The 16,594-nt window shown below is 48.4% G+C and overlaps 2 protein-coding genes across 9 annotated transcripts in view; both read right to left on the bottom strand.

Annotated features, from left to right (window-relative positions):
* The window catches only part of FGFR2 (fibroblast growth factor receptor 2), a 101,833-nt gene extending 85,360 nt beyond the window's left edge, over positions 1 to 16,473 (bottom strand). For 4 of the 8 annotated variants that reach the window (XM_081534632.1, XM_081534637.1, XM_081534676.1 and 1 more), the window contains exon 1: positions 16,187 to 16,473. In XM_081534632.1, coding sequence (XP_081390758.1) covers positions 16,187 to 16,352 — 166 coding nt within the window. In that variant the 5' untranslated portion in view covers positions 16,353 to 16,473. The remainder of the gene's footprint in view (positions 1 to 16,186) is intronic. The other 4 variants (XM_081534685.1, XM_081534696.1, XM_081534669.1 and 1 more) reach the window with 3 other exon arrangements.
* Positions 16,187 to 16,594, bottom strand: part of ATE1 (arginyltransferase 1) — a 274,124-nt gene continuing 273,716 nt past the window's right edge. The window contains exon 13 of the mRNA XM_081534824.1: positions 16,187 to 16,473. Within this exon, the coding sequence (XP_081390950.1) occupies positions 16,397 to 16,473 (77 nt within the window). The 3' untranslated portion in view covers positions 16,187 to 16,396. The remainder of the gene's footprint in view (positions 16,474 to 16,594) is intronic.

Below are 16,594 nucleotides of genomic sequence, written 5' to 3'. Positions count from 1 at the left end.
GGCATACCCCTCCTATAATTTAGGTCTGTCTTTGAGGAACAGGGCAAAGAGCTCTCTGAGTCTGAAAAGAAAGGATATTTGTTCCTGCCTATGAGAAAATAAATGCATAAATAGTCAAAGTGCTTTAAAAAAGCACCATAGAAGAGTCACCATTATCACCTAATATTTGGACCCAAAATGTAGAAATATCCACTCCCTAATTTGTCAGCATCCCTTGATCCAGTGTTTTCCACTATTCATTGTAGTGCTCTCCAATAGGGAGAAAGAGAGACACAAAACGAGATTTTTTTCTCCCAGTCACAATATGTGTATCAAACATTAGAGCAAAAAAACACTCAGGAGGTCCCCACTGGACCACCAGGAGGTAAGTATCAAAACAGAACCATCTGCAGAAGGTCCCCAGATATTGGCAGCTTTGGCTGAGCAAGAACTTCAAACTTGAGCCCTCTATTCAAAAACCATTTCCCAGAGAGATAAGCCATTCGATTATCTAGTGCCCAGGAAGCCAAAACGGGCACTATGTCATGTCAGAGGAGCTCCCCCGGCCCAGGTTGGACAGACGGGGAGCCTATGTGCTCGGCCACCTGGCCGTCCAGGCCCCAAGCCTCCTGCCTTCTGGAGACACGCCTGCCAGACACAGCGGAGGAGGCTGGCCCTTCTCAAAACCTGGGCTTCCTCGGGCACGCTGTTCCAGGGAAAACCACATCATCAAAAAGCTGGCCCTGCTGACTGACCGAGACCCTGGAAAATCTCCCTCTTTTCCTCAGTGGAATGTTTTGTTATTTGTATCACCGCAAGCGGGAAGGGGGATGGGGGAGCGGGAGGGGTGCCTGATGAGGAGGTATAGGGATTAAGGAACGAAAGGACTTGGCCTGAGCCTTGTCGGCCCCCTCTTTAAGGCCAAGCATGGCCTTGCCGAGGTCTCACCTGTAAAATGAACACACATCATCTCCAGTCCTGAAAACCGAACCCTCTGCCCACCCACCCCTCCACCCCAAAACACGTTCCTTCCCAAGTCCTGGTGACAGCCCTTGGCCCCAGGCAGCCCTCTTCCCTGTACAAAGTGGGGGGCCGCCTTCCTCATCCGATGCTCCTCCGGCTCCCGGAGCTGTTCCCTGAGCCCGAGCATTAAGTCTCACTGCTGTCCCCTCCCTGGTGACTCTTCAGAAAAGGCGGGGATGGGCTGGGATGTTAAAAAGACCAGACTTAGAACAGGCCTGAATCTCAGCTCTGCCACTTAGAAAATCGTGTGACCCGGGACAGGGCCCTCGGGTTTCTCATCAGTTCATTGCTCTGCCCCTGCAGGCCAGGAATGGCCATGAGACAGTGTGTGGAAAGCTCCACGCACAATGGCCAGCACTTAGAACTCAGAGGTACCAGCTGTGGGGAAGACCTTGCAGTTGAAATCCTTATTTCTCAGCTGCAGTTGGCTAACCCTGAAAGGAGGAAACACCCACTAAACCAGGTCGTCTCAACTTGGAAGGGTGGGGACGATAGAAAGAGAGCCCCTAACACACAGTTTAGTGCACATTTGTCTATAGCAGCATTTTGTTTTCTATTGGCATGTGTGTGTGTCTGCGTGCACACATGTGTTTTCAAGAACAGGAACACGCACTGAGGTCTTCCTGCCCTTCTGGAAGCCCCTTCTCTACCCCCATACCTGTGGATACACTCTGAATTCCATCCCTGGCTCCTCTGGTCCTTTTGCCTACTTTCTGATCACCATCTCTGCAGCTTTTCCCACCCCCACATATCGGTGCCCCTCAAGTCCCTGCTTGCAGGTTCATATTTCCACCTGCCTGAGGGAACACATTACCTGGATGCCAACCGAGGTCCTCTCCAAAACAGGCAGGTGACCTTCCACCTCGTCCTCCTCCACTGGCCTCTTGCTGAATGGAGTCTCCACGTGACATCAACTCAAGCTCCACGTCTGCCCTAAAGCCCCTATGCTCCCTCTCACCTCTCATCCCCGTCAGTCCCCAAAGCTCCTCCCCCATTCACTCTGCCTCTGCAGAGCTGTGCCCCGACTCACAGCTCTGGAAAGAAAGCAAGGGCGGATGTCACTCCCATGGGCCCACTGCCGCAGACCTCTGCCGTCTCTCTGAAAGATCTCTGCAGTGCCCCCCAACCCATCATCTGTGGCTGGCCCCATGTTCATCATGAGCCACTAGAGCAATCTTTTGAAAAGCAAACCTTACCTCTACTTAAAAAAAAAAAAAAAGTCAGGGGGCACAGACCGCTCCACTCTTTGACAGGATAAAACCCAAAGAACACCACCTACACCTTGGTTGCTCCTGGCCCTCGATGTCTCTCCACCCTCCCCCTCACAGCTTAGGCTTGTCTGTTCACATGGGCACTGTTCCCTCTACCTACAAACCCAGTCCCAATACCCTGCATGGCAAACTCCTATTCAGCCTTCAAAGCCCATATCAAATATCTTGTTTGTGAAAACTCTGATTCCCATTAAGACAGACTGCATGGCTCCCATCTCCAATTCATTGGGTCTTTGTTTCTCCATCTACTATATTCCTCAAGGAATACAGTCTGCCTCCACCCATCCACCCATTCCAAGGGAGAGCTTGGGACAGGCCCTCTGCATAAAGACTTTGCATAAAGACCACCCAGACACAGCTTCCAGGGCCCCACTTCCAAAGTTCCTAGGCCAGGAGACCTGAGGTAAGGTCTAAGATTCTGGATTTCTTGCAAGTTCCCAGGTAATGCTGATGCTCCTGGTCCAAGGGCCATCTCATGAGAAGCCCAGCTCCAGGATCCCAGGACAAGCTGGAGACCTGCTGTAGCAGTGATGAACCCAGTCCACTTGGGCAGCCCCTTCACATATCTGAGCCTCAGAGTCCTGGTTAGTAGAACTGGCTACCTCTGGGCTGGGTCAAGGTCACCATGGGGACAAAACCAGAGGCTGCCTGGGAAGGCCTTTGGCAAGTGGGGGTACATCTGAGAGAAGTCCCCCACCCCAGCAGAGGTTCCCTGCCTACCCTCAAGCACTGGCCAGGCTCCTGCTTGTGGGCTATAGCTTGATATGACTGATCAGCAGATTTTATTAATATTTCTCCAATCATGTGGGATTGAAGGCAGGAGGAGAAGGGGACAACAGAAGATGAGATGGTTGGATGGCATCAATGACTCAATGGACATGAGTCTGAGCGAACTCTGGGAGATGGTGAAGGACAGGGAAGCCTGACATGCTGCAGGCCACGGGGTCGCAAAGAGTCGGACACAACTGAAAGACTGAACAAAACAAAAATCACAAGGGAACCTCAATTTGCATTTGTCTGAATTTAAAACAGAGTTTTCTTTCAAAAGAACAAATCTACCACATCATATGTATTTAAGTTACTGAAGCAGGGATTTCTGGAATGTTCCTAAACATTCAAGGATCTTATAAGAGTCACCATTATCAACAGCCGTGTACAACACCTGTTTGATTCCTTTCATAAAGGAAGAGGCCTGTGGCTTATGAAAATACCATTTACTATTCATTCATCCAACAAATCTCAGATACTTGTATAGGGGGCACAGTAACCCCCACAGAACTCCCTAAGAAAGAGGATCCCAGCTCGACTCAAGGATGACTGATGGCAACCCCATGGCGGGCCACAAAAAAACGCTGAATGCCTGAGGCCCTGGGTTCCAGCGAGTAGGGTAATTGGCCAGCATTCCAGAGAGCAAGCTCCAAAGCCAGCGATCTGACTACATTCCAGAAGCAAGTTTTCAGGGGCGGTTGGTCAGCTTTCCACCTCAGCATTACCTGTGGCTCACAGGGCCCGTTTCTAACATAAAGTGGATAACCAGCGCCAATTCAAGTGGATACATTTGCCCTCTAAGTCCCTTAAAGTATAAGTGTTAGTCGCTTCAGTCGTGTCTGACTCTGCGACCCAATGGACTGTAGCCTGCCAGGCTCTTCTGTCCATGGGATTCCCAGGCAAGAATACTGGAGTGGGTTGCCATTCCCTTCTCCAGGGGATCTTCCTGACCCAAGAATGGAACTCCAGTCTCCCGCATTGCAGGCAGATTCTTTACCGTCTGAGCCACCAGGAAGTCCCTTAAAAGTCAGATCACGGTCCAAATGTGACATTTTCCCCAGCCCCTCCCTCAGTGAGTACATTCTGAATACATGAATACTTTGAAAGTGACCCCAGTGACAAATGGGGGGTGGGGGGAGGCAAGGGAGAAGGGAAGGCGAAGAGTTCTTCCCGGAGGGCAAGACTGCCTCTTGCATCTGTAACTCGGGACCTTTTGCGGGTATTGTTCAGCAAGTTTACTTAAAGGGCTCGGCCTTTCTTCTCTCAGCAGGACCCAAGTTCCAACACCGGTTCAGAGCCTGCAGATGTGTCCCCAGACAGGTTCCCTCCCCAGCAGCACCCCAGCCATTTGCAAACGAAGGGACAGCAGCTGGATACTGGGAAACAGATGGGCCTCCTCATTTGCATGGGTTTGATCTGGCAGCCCTGGCCCTGCAAGTTCAGGCCCCGCCAGAGAGGCAACTGCATTCGGGCAAAGGCACAGATTCACAGCCCGCGGGGTCTCCAGCGAGCAGCTGGATCAGAAGGACCCCTAAAGTCAGAGAGGGGCGGGGAGCCTCTGCAGTGGGCGGGGCCCATTCCCAGCTGGTTGGGCCCCCGCTGGACCCAGGGAGGCCGGACAAGCGACAGGGATCACTTTTCTCCGGTGATTTGCGGAGAAAAGTCTCTCTAGGGGGATCCTGGGCTGGAGGACTGAAACCACATTCATTCAGGAAATTCCAAATTAAGATAGGCGCCACCATGGTTAACCTTTCTCCCCAACCCTGAGCCGCCTATTTGCATGGAGGTGAAGGCTTCAAGAAAACAAACTTTGAAGAGTCTCTACCTCCCCAGTGTGAACAAGCGCTCAGTCACTCCGTCGTGTCCAACTCTTTGGGACTCCACAGACTGTAGCCCACAAGGCTCCTCTGTCCATGGGACTTCCCAGCAAGAATACTCTAAGTGGGTTACCATTTCCCCCTCCAGGGGAATCTTCCCAACCCAGGGATTGAACCCGAGTCTCCAGTGTCCCCTACACTGCAGGCAGATTCTTGACCGCTGAGCCACTGGGGAAACCCACCTCCCAACAGAGCCCCTTTCAAACCCTCAAGAGCATCTGATCTGGGAAGGGCTGTGCAAGGCTCCCCAGTATCTTAGCACCCCGAAATGTGGACAAGGGCATACCAGGTCCTTTCTTAAGTGGAGACTATTTATCCCTCTCCAGGGCATGAGGAGGAAGCCTTATTGAACCTCTGAGTCCCCAGGCAAGGCCTCCAAGATGGGAGCAGAATCATGTTCATTACCCAGTCCAGGCCCCCTGGCTTCCTAGGCCATCTCCCTGCTTCCACATGGGTCAAGAAGGAAACTGCAGCTCCAGAAAGACAAGGGGAAAGAGTAAACGACCTACGTAAGTGCCAACTGCGGGCAGCCCCTGACCTCCTCTTTAACTGTGGGCACAGGTGGCTCAGTGGTAAAGAATCTGGCCTGCCAATGCAGGAGACGCAGGTTTGATCCCTGGGTCAGGAAGATCTCCTGGAGGAGAAAATGGCAACCCACTCCAGTATTCTTGCCTGGGAAATCCCATGGACAGAAGAGCCTGGTGGGCTACAGTCCACAGGGTCGCAAAGAGTTGGACAAAACTTAGCAACTAAATAGCAACTACAACAAAACCTCTAACCTGATGGGCAGAGAGGCCAGGACGATACCCAAACTGGGCACAGAGGAACCTGGCCAGCATGTCTGGCTGGGGCTGACTAGGGGGCCAATGTGGTGGGTTTGCCAGTGGGTCAAAGTGGTACCCACTGCCTTCAAGACCAGCCTCAGGAAGCTGCACAGCTGGGGGACCCAGAAAAATCCTTGACACAGCACGTAGGCTGCCTCTACCCCAACTGGCCTGGCTTCTGGAGACTTCTCTCCAGAATACTGGTCCCCTCAGGGCTCCCCAAATCCTTCGAGACACACCGTGCTTTTACTTCTGAGGACCTTCACCTCAGGATGGTCTGAAGGGCCCCCTCATTTTTTGCAATTATTTGACAAAGGCCCATCTCCCCATCCCCCACTCCACAGGACTTGAGACTTTTTTGCTTGCCACTCTTATCCCCACTGAGCCTGGTACAGAGTAGGACGCAGTAGGGTCTCAACTTAATTGGGGGGCAAATTATGCATCCACAGCGATTACACTGCAATGTGAAAGCTGTGCCACAGTCACACCACAGCACTCGGGTCTGGAAGCTGCGGCTGCATCAGGGCTTCGAGGTTTAGAGGGGACAGGCTGTGGTGCCACCTCCCCGTCACACATGGTACAACTTCTCCCCCACACAGAGCCCCCCTGCTGAACGCTGCCCAGCAGGTGATCGGTGCAAAGTACGGCTAACTGAACCAGCCCTGATTCACCCCCACGTCTAGCTGGAACCACTCAGAGAGCACTTTAACACAAAAAATCATCCAACTGAACTCTATTTGCTTTAAAAATGGTCTCTGATCCTCGGCTTCTTTTTTTCCCCTAGGACATCCTTCCTGGCCAAGGCCACAGGAAGTGTAGGTGTTGGAGTTTCTGCCCTTTCGTTCTTGGAATTTTTCCCCCTTTTTATTTTTATTTTCTACTTTTTTTTTTTTGCTTTCCTTGTCTCTGACATTAGCAGACCCAGCATGCATCATGTCCATGACTGCAGGTTGCAGGAGCCCTGGCTATACCAGCAGTCTCATAGGTAGGCCTTGACCCAATCTCAAATCAGAAAATGTTCAAGAAAAGCTTAACACAACGTCAAACGGAGAACCAAAACTGAACACTGAGCAGGTCCCAGGGCAGACCACTCAACGCACTTGGGACAAGGAAAACAGCATGGCCTGGCGCTGCTGCGTGGGGGCGAGTCCTTCCCGTCCTAACTCCCTGCCACGTGACTCAGCCTGGGTCACTAACTGGGACTCAGAGCAGCCACCCTCTGGTCTCCTGGGCAGCAGAAAGGGTTAGCTTCTTACCAATAAGCGACATACCACCAGAGGCCATTCCAGAAGAATCCCAAAGCAGTGATTACTGGGATGGTTTTACTGCCATGACTTCTCTTCAAATAGCTTTAGGGGGATGGATGTGGACAGACGAGAAGAAACAGCATTAACCAGCAGTGTCCTTGCATGTTAGAGAGTCAGATGACAGATTTAGGAATAAGGGGGCCCCCAAAGGATCCCACAAAAGATCCTCCTGCTCAGCAAAGAGGAATGCACTGGGGAATCTTTGCTGCACCAATAAATTGACCCCAAGGCCTGGGCCCATGCTCACTAACTATGGAGTCTTGGAGGAATCATTTCATCTCCAAGAGTCTAGGTCAAGAGTCTCGTCCATATAAATGAGAATGTGACTAGCTGGGGTCCACTGCATTATTAAGATTAGAGACGGTGCGGGGAGGAAGATCTACAGGAAAGTGGGTCAAAAGGTACAGATTTCCAGTTACAAGAGAAAGAAGTCCCGGGGATATAATGTAAACACGATGACTGCAGTTAACACTGCTGTATGGTTGGTATACATGAATGTTGTTGTGAGTAAATCCCAAGTGTTTTCATTACAAGGGAAAAAAACTTTTTTCTTTTTTTGTGTGTGTCTATATGAGATGCTGGATGTTAGCTAAACTTACTGTGGTCATCATTTCACAATACGTGTAAGTCAAATCACAACACTGTACATCTTAAACAGTGCTGTCTATTATATCTCAATAAAACTAGGGAAAAAAGATTAGAGATAATATGCCAAGGTTCCTCGAACCAGGTCCAACACACAGCAGGCACTTAGTAGATGTGATAACAATAAGAATTATTGTTATCATCTGCATTCTCATCCTCTCAAGGAATGAATGGGCTAAAAAGACTATGACTCCACCCACACTGCCCACTCCTACTCACACCCTCATGCTTTATACCCCCGCCCCACCTGTCCCGTCAGGTAACCCCCACGGGGTGTAACATGCAAATAACCACTCAGCTCCCCTCCACCCCCAGTACCATGGACACCATAACCAGCTCCCTCCCATGAAGATTGGAAGTCCAGACACCTGTGCACTGAGGAAGGCCCAGCAGGCTGCCTGGAGGAAGTCACCACAGGCCAACCTGGCAGGCCCCTCGTACCGTGCTATGGACACTCCTCCAGGGCCAGGACCCAGGCAGAGAATGCAACACCCCTCCTTCTCGCCAACCAATCCCATAACCTTCTCTCCATCCTTCTTTCTTTCTCTTTGGCCAAACCACACAGCAGGCAGGACCTTAGTTCCCCAACCAGGGGTCGAACCCATGCCCCCTGCAGTGGAAGGATGAAGTCCTAGCCACTGGACTGCCAGGGAGGTTTCTCTCCATCCTTCTTCATAGGGCCGTTTGACAATCCTTCGTCTGGAAGCTCCCAAACACACAACTCCCTGAGAAAATACATTGCTCTTTGTGAAGCGCACATCCTGCTATTATTACATAGCTGCAAATGACTTCTTTCGACAGGAAAAAAAAAAGTCAACCCTGAACTATTTGGACCGCAAGCAGCAAGAGGATCACATTTCTAAAGTCCAGACTTGTAAACGCCCCAGATAATAAAAAGTGTTGGATAAAACCAGAGCTCCTTTTCTATTTTAATTAATGCAAATACCTCTCATCAGAAGACTTGTCATCCTACATGGTAGGGTAAACATCCCTGAAATATTGACTAGACATCCTATCTCAGGTTTTTACACAGAGGAGGAAGTGGGGTGGGGCGGGGAGGAAACCAGTCCTTACTGAGCACCTAGCATCTGCCAGGAACTACAGTAATGGCTTTACATCCATTTGCATTTAATCCTTAAGGTCCTCCTTACAAGATGTGTATTATCAGATAGACTTTTAGATAAAGAAAGAGAGGCTCAGAGAGGTTATCTAACAAATCCAAGGTCGCAGCACCAGCAGATCATAGAGAGTCAAACCTGCCTTGTCTAGCTCTCAAGGCCAAGTTCCTCTGGACAGTTTCTGTCCCCAGAAAGCATATCACATACCATTTAAAATGATTTTATTCATTTCTGTGAAAAAAAAAAAAAAGGCAAATGCAGAATTTAGGCTAATTATATAGAGGATTCCTGGTCTTTTAAAGATATGAGTGAGTGATTTTCAATTGGAAACCTTTATAATATTTAGGATCTATAGTTAATTGTGTGCCCACCTGGGTCAGCTAAGAAGGTAACATGTTTCGGTCAAGATCAGGAGGCTTAGAGGGATGGGAAGGAGGTGGCTTTTTTGGAGGGTGAGGGGCTACCCGTGTGGCATGCAGTATCTTAGTTTCCTGACCAGGGATTGAACCCAGGCTGTTGGCAATGAACGCGCTGAGTTCTAACCACTGGGCCACCAAGGAGTCCCCAGGGAAGGTGGCGCCTTGAAGGCAGTCACACCCCTTTGAGGCAATCTCATCATCTATTCATGATCTGAAGTTTAAGGATTTTCAAAGAGTTTAAACCCTCAACTCACCCCTGCAAAGATCTTCCTACTCACCTTACAGCACCTCCCCAACTCCCACTCCCCTCAACACACAACGTTGGCCTTTTCAGTGTGTTGATATCTTTAAAACATTACAACTGGTCATGTGTGGAAAAACTTAAGAGTAAACTGGCCTTTAAAAAGAGGTCACACATAGTAACTTAGAAGGAGTTCTCGTGTAGAAAATAATCATCACAGTTTATACAGTTTATTGTACTAATGTCAGAGCTCAGAACTGGGATCTTTCTTTCAGGTGAAGTGTTGCATATAAATCATAAAATATATACGTCCCTTGCCCTCAATTCTGAACCTATTGGTATTTTCCTTATCAGCTATTTTTTTGACCTCCTCGTAAAACATGTTCACCACGACTCGACATTCTATATATGTGCATTCCATTCAGACATGACTTGGAACTTACCATGCTTTAGTTGGACAGGGGTTAAAGGGAACAGTAGGCCACACCTTAGCTCCCTGACTCGGTACAGTCAAGAAGAAGCTGAAATTTTTAATATCCACATGAAAATGGCAAAAGTCCAGAATGGGACGTAACTACTTATGGTATTCCGAAGTAGAGTAAGTGACAACAGCTCGCGCCCAACATCTTAAAACTCCATCAGTGCACAAAGCTCCTAAAACACAAATTACTGAAGCTCTAAAGCGTGCCTATTTTGCTCGACCTGTACTCTTTAAGGAGGCTGCGAAGTCGCTTCAGTCGTGTCCGACTCTGTGCGACCCCATAGACGGCAGCCCACCAGGCTCCGCCGTCCCTGGGATTCTCCAGGCAAGAACACTGGAGTGGGTTGCCGTTTCCTTCTCCAGTGCATGAGAGGGTAAAGTGAAAGTGAAATCGCTCAGCCGTCCGACTCTTAGCGACCCCATGGACTGTAGCCCACCAGGCTCCTCCGTCCATGGGATTTTCCAGGCAAGAGTACTGGAGTGGGGTGCCATTGCCTTCTCCGCTTTAAGGATGACCATGGTCTAAACTGGTTATTACATATCCTTTTGCATGAATCTATAAATGGTAAAAGCTTGAAGTTATACAAACAGAGGCCAGTGAAAGCCTGCAACCACCACCTACCACTGATGTGGCTACCATCTTGGATTTCCTATCATGCCCTAAAATGGGGTGGTAACAATCAGAACAAGGGAGAAAAAAAACTTGGGAAAAGTGTGACCTCTATTAATTTCGGAAAGAAACATCTCCAGGACATGGGGGACCATTCCGGTGAAACGGCCAGCAGCTTGTTCCACCAGACTTCTTTACAGAACTCGGCCTTCCCTCCCTTCCCCACCTCCTCACATTCCCTGATCCAGGAAAACCAGAACTGAACCTAGTGGGGTCACTCCAGGTCTACCTGGGTAATCAGGAGGAAGTGGCCAGTGTGTATAGATTCTCAGGCTGCCAGAAAGCCTTAAGGCTTCCCATGAAGATAAACACTATCCCCAAAATGGAATACGAGCTGCGTAGAGCTTTATAAACTCAAGTTCAAGGGCCTCTAGCAAGTCAGAGCTGAATTCTTCAGGGTTTGTTCATAGTGGATTTAATGATCAGAAACCCCTCTCTCTTCGGCTTAAGGTCAAACGTTCCACCCTTGCTTTAGGTCCATGACTTGGCACGTACGGCTTTCAACACTGTCACCGTCAGTTAAAAGAAACTACTAAGACAGCAGTCAGAGGGAAGACGCAGGGTGAGGGTATGACACGGTTAACCACACCAGGCCCTGCAATGCCAGGGGAGCTGGAAAAAGAGCCCTTTCTAAATCTCACTTGGAGACAGCAAAAGCACAAAAAGGATGCAAAATTGAAGGCTAAAGTCATCTCTTGAAATAATAATAAAGACCATGCGTCTTTTGCACAGCCTCATAAAATACACTGGATCAGAAAACCATTTGTGGCAGAGCCTGAAAAACTTCCAAACAATCACTTCTGAATTGCCTACCTAGGCAAGTCACTCTGCTATGAATCTTAACCAGCACAGCAGAAAGTAACACACAAGCTGTATTTCCTATGGAGCCTAAAATCCCAAACTCCATTTCCCATGTTTTCCTTTAAAGACTAAAATTAGACAGGATTTTTAATGGAAATGTACAATTAAGCCAAACTCTGATGAGGGGGGTGGGGGTGGTGGCGGGTGGAGATAGCCTTTTAACAATTATCCTGGATAAGTAAACACCCAAACAAGAGACTGCAAACGGGAAGGCTCCTGGACACATTTTATTGAGAATGTAAACATTAAACAAAACTCTTCCTGTTTAAACACTACCCTAGTTATTTCATAACCATGTAATTATTCATTAAGCTTGATATTGAAAACATCTCATAGGCATTGCTCTAGTTATGTGAATTCTCACCCTCAACTTAATGGGAAAGACTTGAAAGCAACAAGTCTTCAGTGATGGCCTAGTGGGAGCTAGTCACCTAGTAGGTATGTGCGTGCTAAATCGCTTCAGTTGTGTATGACTCTTTGCGACCCCGTGGACTGTAGCCCACCAGGCTCCCCTGTCCATGGGATTCTCCAGGCAAGAATACTGGAGTGGGTTGCCAGGCCCTGCTCTTGGGGATCTTCCCAACCGAGGAATCGAACCAGAGTCTCATTATGCTTCCTGCATTGGAGGCGGGTTCTTTGCCGCTTGCACCACTCGGTGCTTTAATTGGTTAAAATAAAAAAGCAAAACACATACACACTTCAAATCTGCATGAGCGCGGACCAGTATAGAAAGTATACAAACACCAATTCTCTGGGCTTGCCAAATTTTTGCTCTAGAAGTAATATTAAACACAGCTCTTTGTCTATGAATTGTGAAATACTTTATATACTAATAAAGAATGTGTACTTCATTGTGTATTTAACTGTACAAGCCTGCATTTGGTTTAATTTACTAAGAATAAGTCCTTGTTCCTAAGCTAACTATCAAGTTACAGTCAACTCTTAAATATTAACACTCATATTGAGGAACAAAGATGCAGATAATACAAAACAGAAGATTATTTTAAATCATTCATTCTTGGTATGCGGATATATTCTTTTTTTTTCTTTCCTTTTAACTTGCAATTAAATGCGTATGGCTGATATTATGGCATTTACAATACTTCTAATGAAAGACCTAACCCACACTGGAAAAATCTGACAGTGGGGGGGTCTCCATGTAGACCCCCTGCTCCATCTCTCTGCTATTGAACTTTGGACCAATTCACATCAGTTCAGGACAGCATGACCTCAGAAGGTTGCCCCAAAACTGACTGCAAAAAAAAAAAAAAAAATGCAAACTACTTTCTTCCCAGGTTGTTGCTTTTCAGCATCACACTTTCTGGAGGGTGGGAAAGCAATTAAAGGTTGCAGGTTGGAAAAGGCCTTTTATTTTAACTCCTACTGGGCTGGTGTAAACAAAGATGTCGTTAAAGTCAACAACAACTTAATTAACCAGAGTAGGTGACAATGTCAGGAAGAACTTGAAAGCAAGAGTCCTCTCTGCTAGAGGGCAATCAAGCTTGACTATAAATAATTAGAACCTTAATCAACAGAACAGTACTTGGCATTGAGGACTGGCCGCCTTGAGTCAGTAACTGAGTTTAAACCCTGCACAGCTGGTCCCCAACAAGAATGACTGACCAACTGAAAATTCTCATTTTTTTAGTCTGGAATATTAACAACTAACATCCTCTAGAGATGATTTTCTTCTTCAGTCTGTTGAGTAGACCCAAACCTACAGCTACCACTTCAGAACGTGTCCAGAAGACAAATGACACATGACAGGTGACGGGATATATGATCATGATACATGGTAGATGAGATGATGTTGATACATGACATGATGATAGATGATGGATGGGATGGGATGACGATCAATGAGATGATACTGTACAAAGCTGAGACAATCGGAAAAAGATCCTCTAGAGTGAGGGCTCAGGCCCCTTCCTGGAACTTAGTCACATTTTTCTCTGGACACATTTATCTAAACTGAGCTTCCACATTAGCAAGCCAAAAAGTCTTCCAAGATAAGGCCTTGTACGATAGAAGGTCGAGGTTGAACTTACTTTATCTAAAAATAAATAGTTAAAACACACCATGGAGGACAGATAGCAACTGATGGACACACATGGATGGGGGACTCTGCCGGTCTCTCTCCAGTTCGCCAGGACCACAGCCTAAACTGGAGCTGCCCGACTTAGTCTGCTTCCAGTTGCTAAAAACTCTTCTTTCTCGTCTATAATTAGATTACCTTCCTAATAGCCTCTGACACCAAAGCGAAACTCCTGCCCTGGAAGAACTCATCTTAGGGCTCAAATCAGTCGACAGGGGAAGTGCAGACCCTACAGAAAGCCAACACAGCTGCTCCTCCATCAGGGAGCAACTTTCTTCTCAACTGTCTCCAAAAGCCTAGATGTTTCCTGATGTTGTGGCAACTGACACAGCCAGCCTATGGGACTGGGTAGATGGGCGTGCCCAACTCACCGGGAACAACAACAACTTGTCCCAGGTGCTCATTAGACACCAGGACCTGCACTAACCGCGTTTCCGTCCAGACCCACTTAAATCTCCCAGCAACCTTTTTGAGGCAGGTCATCAGAAGGCTTCTGAGGATATTAATATTCATTTAACATTAATAAAGAGACCCTGAAGATTGTCTAATCCAGCCCTCGGATGACAGAAAGGGAAACTGAGGTCCAGGGGGTTGTGTGCTTTTTCCAAAGCTGCCTCTTTGCAGGGTTTTGCACAGCTTCCACTAAACCTTTGTTTGAAAAAAACCTCTCACAACTCTGGATGCAAACTCATAGGAGCTGTGAACCCCAAAATATGACCTACCATTTCAGGGAATTCAGGCACCTCCCCTCAAACCCCAAGTGCATTCACAGATGCCAGGTGGGAAGACCTGCTTCCAACAATACATTGTTGGATGCACATTTTTACACAAAGAACTGCCGTGGGTACTGCATCCTTGTCCGTCTCCACCCCCTCCCCATCTCTGCCTCACCTCTTCCTACCAGTATGTGCACACATATTTTTAAACTCCCTTCAATAATTAAAGACGATAAAAAGAAGTCCTTCAGGACCATTTTACACTTTATGTTGAAATAAACTCCCAATCACGCTGCCCTGAAAGTCGAAATGAAAAATGACATTTTCTTCCTAACCTGGGCCGTTCCTGGGCTCACACTGCAGGAAACCCCCCGCTCAGCAGCCTCAGTGTGTGTACTGAGCCATGCACCCCGAGGGAAAACCGGCAATTAGAGAAACATCCATTTTAATTATTAGCAAAATTAAAGACGTACAGGCATGACTTTCAGAAACCGGGAACCCTTTCCCTCACGTTAAGCCCATTAAACATGCATCCCCACTGCAAGTGACATTGGCGCTTATGTCACCAGGAGGCAGTTCCATAGTCCCTGGAGCCGGAGCCTGTGAACGCTTCAGACACAAACTCCTACGGGGTTTCCTACTGGAGACCTGGAAGCCACTGCAGCGTCACTACACCTGTTTATTATAAACCTCCATACCTCTGGGTAAGAAAAAGGGTACGAGCCTCCACTCGTGACTTTTGGTAAGAAGTGCCTCCGTTTTAGAAAAAAAAGATATGCCTTTATCCTTGCATGACTCGGGGTCTCAGTGGGAGCCCCCCTTGGATGGGGACACAGCCCTCCCCTCCCCGTCTGGTCCTGGACGGGCTTGCGGTCCTCTTCGGAGCAGGGTGTCTTTTCCAGAACAGCTGACCGACCCCAGCCCACACAGGCCCCCCGAGCTCAGCAGGCACCAGGTGGGCTCTCAGCAAACAGGTTCATTAAGTGGCGATGAGTGCTAGGATCTGCCGTTTTATTCTCGGATTACCACTCAAAAAATAACTCAGCTACCAATATTCCCTACTGATGACAGATCTCATGCGGCACCAAGTCGAGGCTGGGCTACCGACATCGCAGAAGGACCCTGGAGAAGAGGTTCCAAGTCTGCCTGGCGGGAAAATTCAGCCCTGTTTTGTGCTCACAACTGGCCTCATGCCTTTCTGCATGTTCCAAAATGCATAATGTGTTGCCTGCATGCAATTTCCACAGCTGAAACACCAACGCACGCCCTGTTAGATCTGGAAGTTCTCAGAGATTCGGGAAAGGCCCAGGTACATCTCAAATTGACCTAAAATAGAATCTGCTTCTCTGTGACGTGTGGCTGAAGTATTACGAATTACAAGGGCTAAAAAGAATGTAACGTCTCAACCCTCTCCACACTGAAGTTTAGAAGCTTTCTCTCCTTAGACAATGAAAATAAAATGTCAGCATTTCAGAGGTTGGCAATTTCCCTGCATGACTCCTTTTGCCGGCAAATTGCAATCCTTTACATTGTGAGCAAGACTCTCGGGTAAGCAGGGAGTGGTAGATGGCATTCAGCTCTGAGCTGCCTGCCATGGCTCTCCTGGCACTGGATGAACTGCCGGCCGCCTCCCTTACCCAGCACAGAGAAAAACGCACACGCCAAGCAACCACCGAACTAAACCACCCTGCCCACAGTGTGACAGCTGAGAACCTTCTCTTGTAATCCCTGGCTTGCAGGGGGCAGAGAGCCACAGGCTACCGCTCTTGGAAGTCTCCTTTACAACGCAAGGGGCAGCTGATTCTCCAACAGGCCTTGACCTCAGTGCCACTTCCCCCAGACAAATCCCCAAACAAACTTCGTACCCCAAGAGCGAAATGAGATAACTTACCTTCCGGCTCAACCGTGGTATCGTCAACTAAATTGAAGGAGGGCCGGGCCAGGGACAAGGTTGCCATGGTGACCACAACCAGGCAGAGGAAGCGACCCCAGCTGACCATGGTTACGGTGCCGATCCCCTGTCCTCTTCCATATCTCCATGTGGACGTTAATCCCATCTGCACCCTTCCTCTACGAGCATGGACTGCCTGCAGCAATGCCTTCAGCCGGCGGTGGGCTCAGGAACCAAGGTGCTGCGGCAGCCGCTCGCTGGCCTTGCCGCTGCTGCTGCTGCAGGCTCTAAAGGAGAGAGACACGGCAAGTCAGTGAAATCTTCCCCAACACCAATTCAGTTCAACCTAGTTCTCTTTCATCATCTGCAAATACCTTCCATCCACACCTGAGTCCCAGGGGTTTCCAC

The sequence above is a fragment of the Giraffa tippelskirchi genome, chromosome 2 (assembly GCF_054371585.1).
Source record: "Giraffa tippelskirchi isolate mGirTip1 chromosome 2, T2T-mGirTip1v1.2.pri, whole genome shotgun sequence".
Classification (NCBI taxonomy): domain Eukaryota; kingdom Metazoa; phylum Chordata; class Mammalia; order Artiodactyla; family Giraffidae; genus Giraffa; species Giraffa tippelskirchi.
This window is presented reverse-complemented; position numbering and strand designations above follow the sequence as displayed.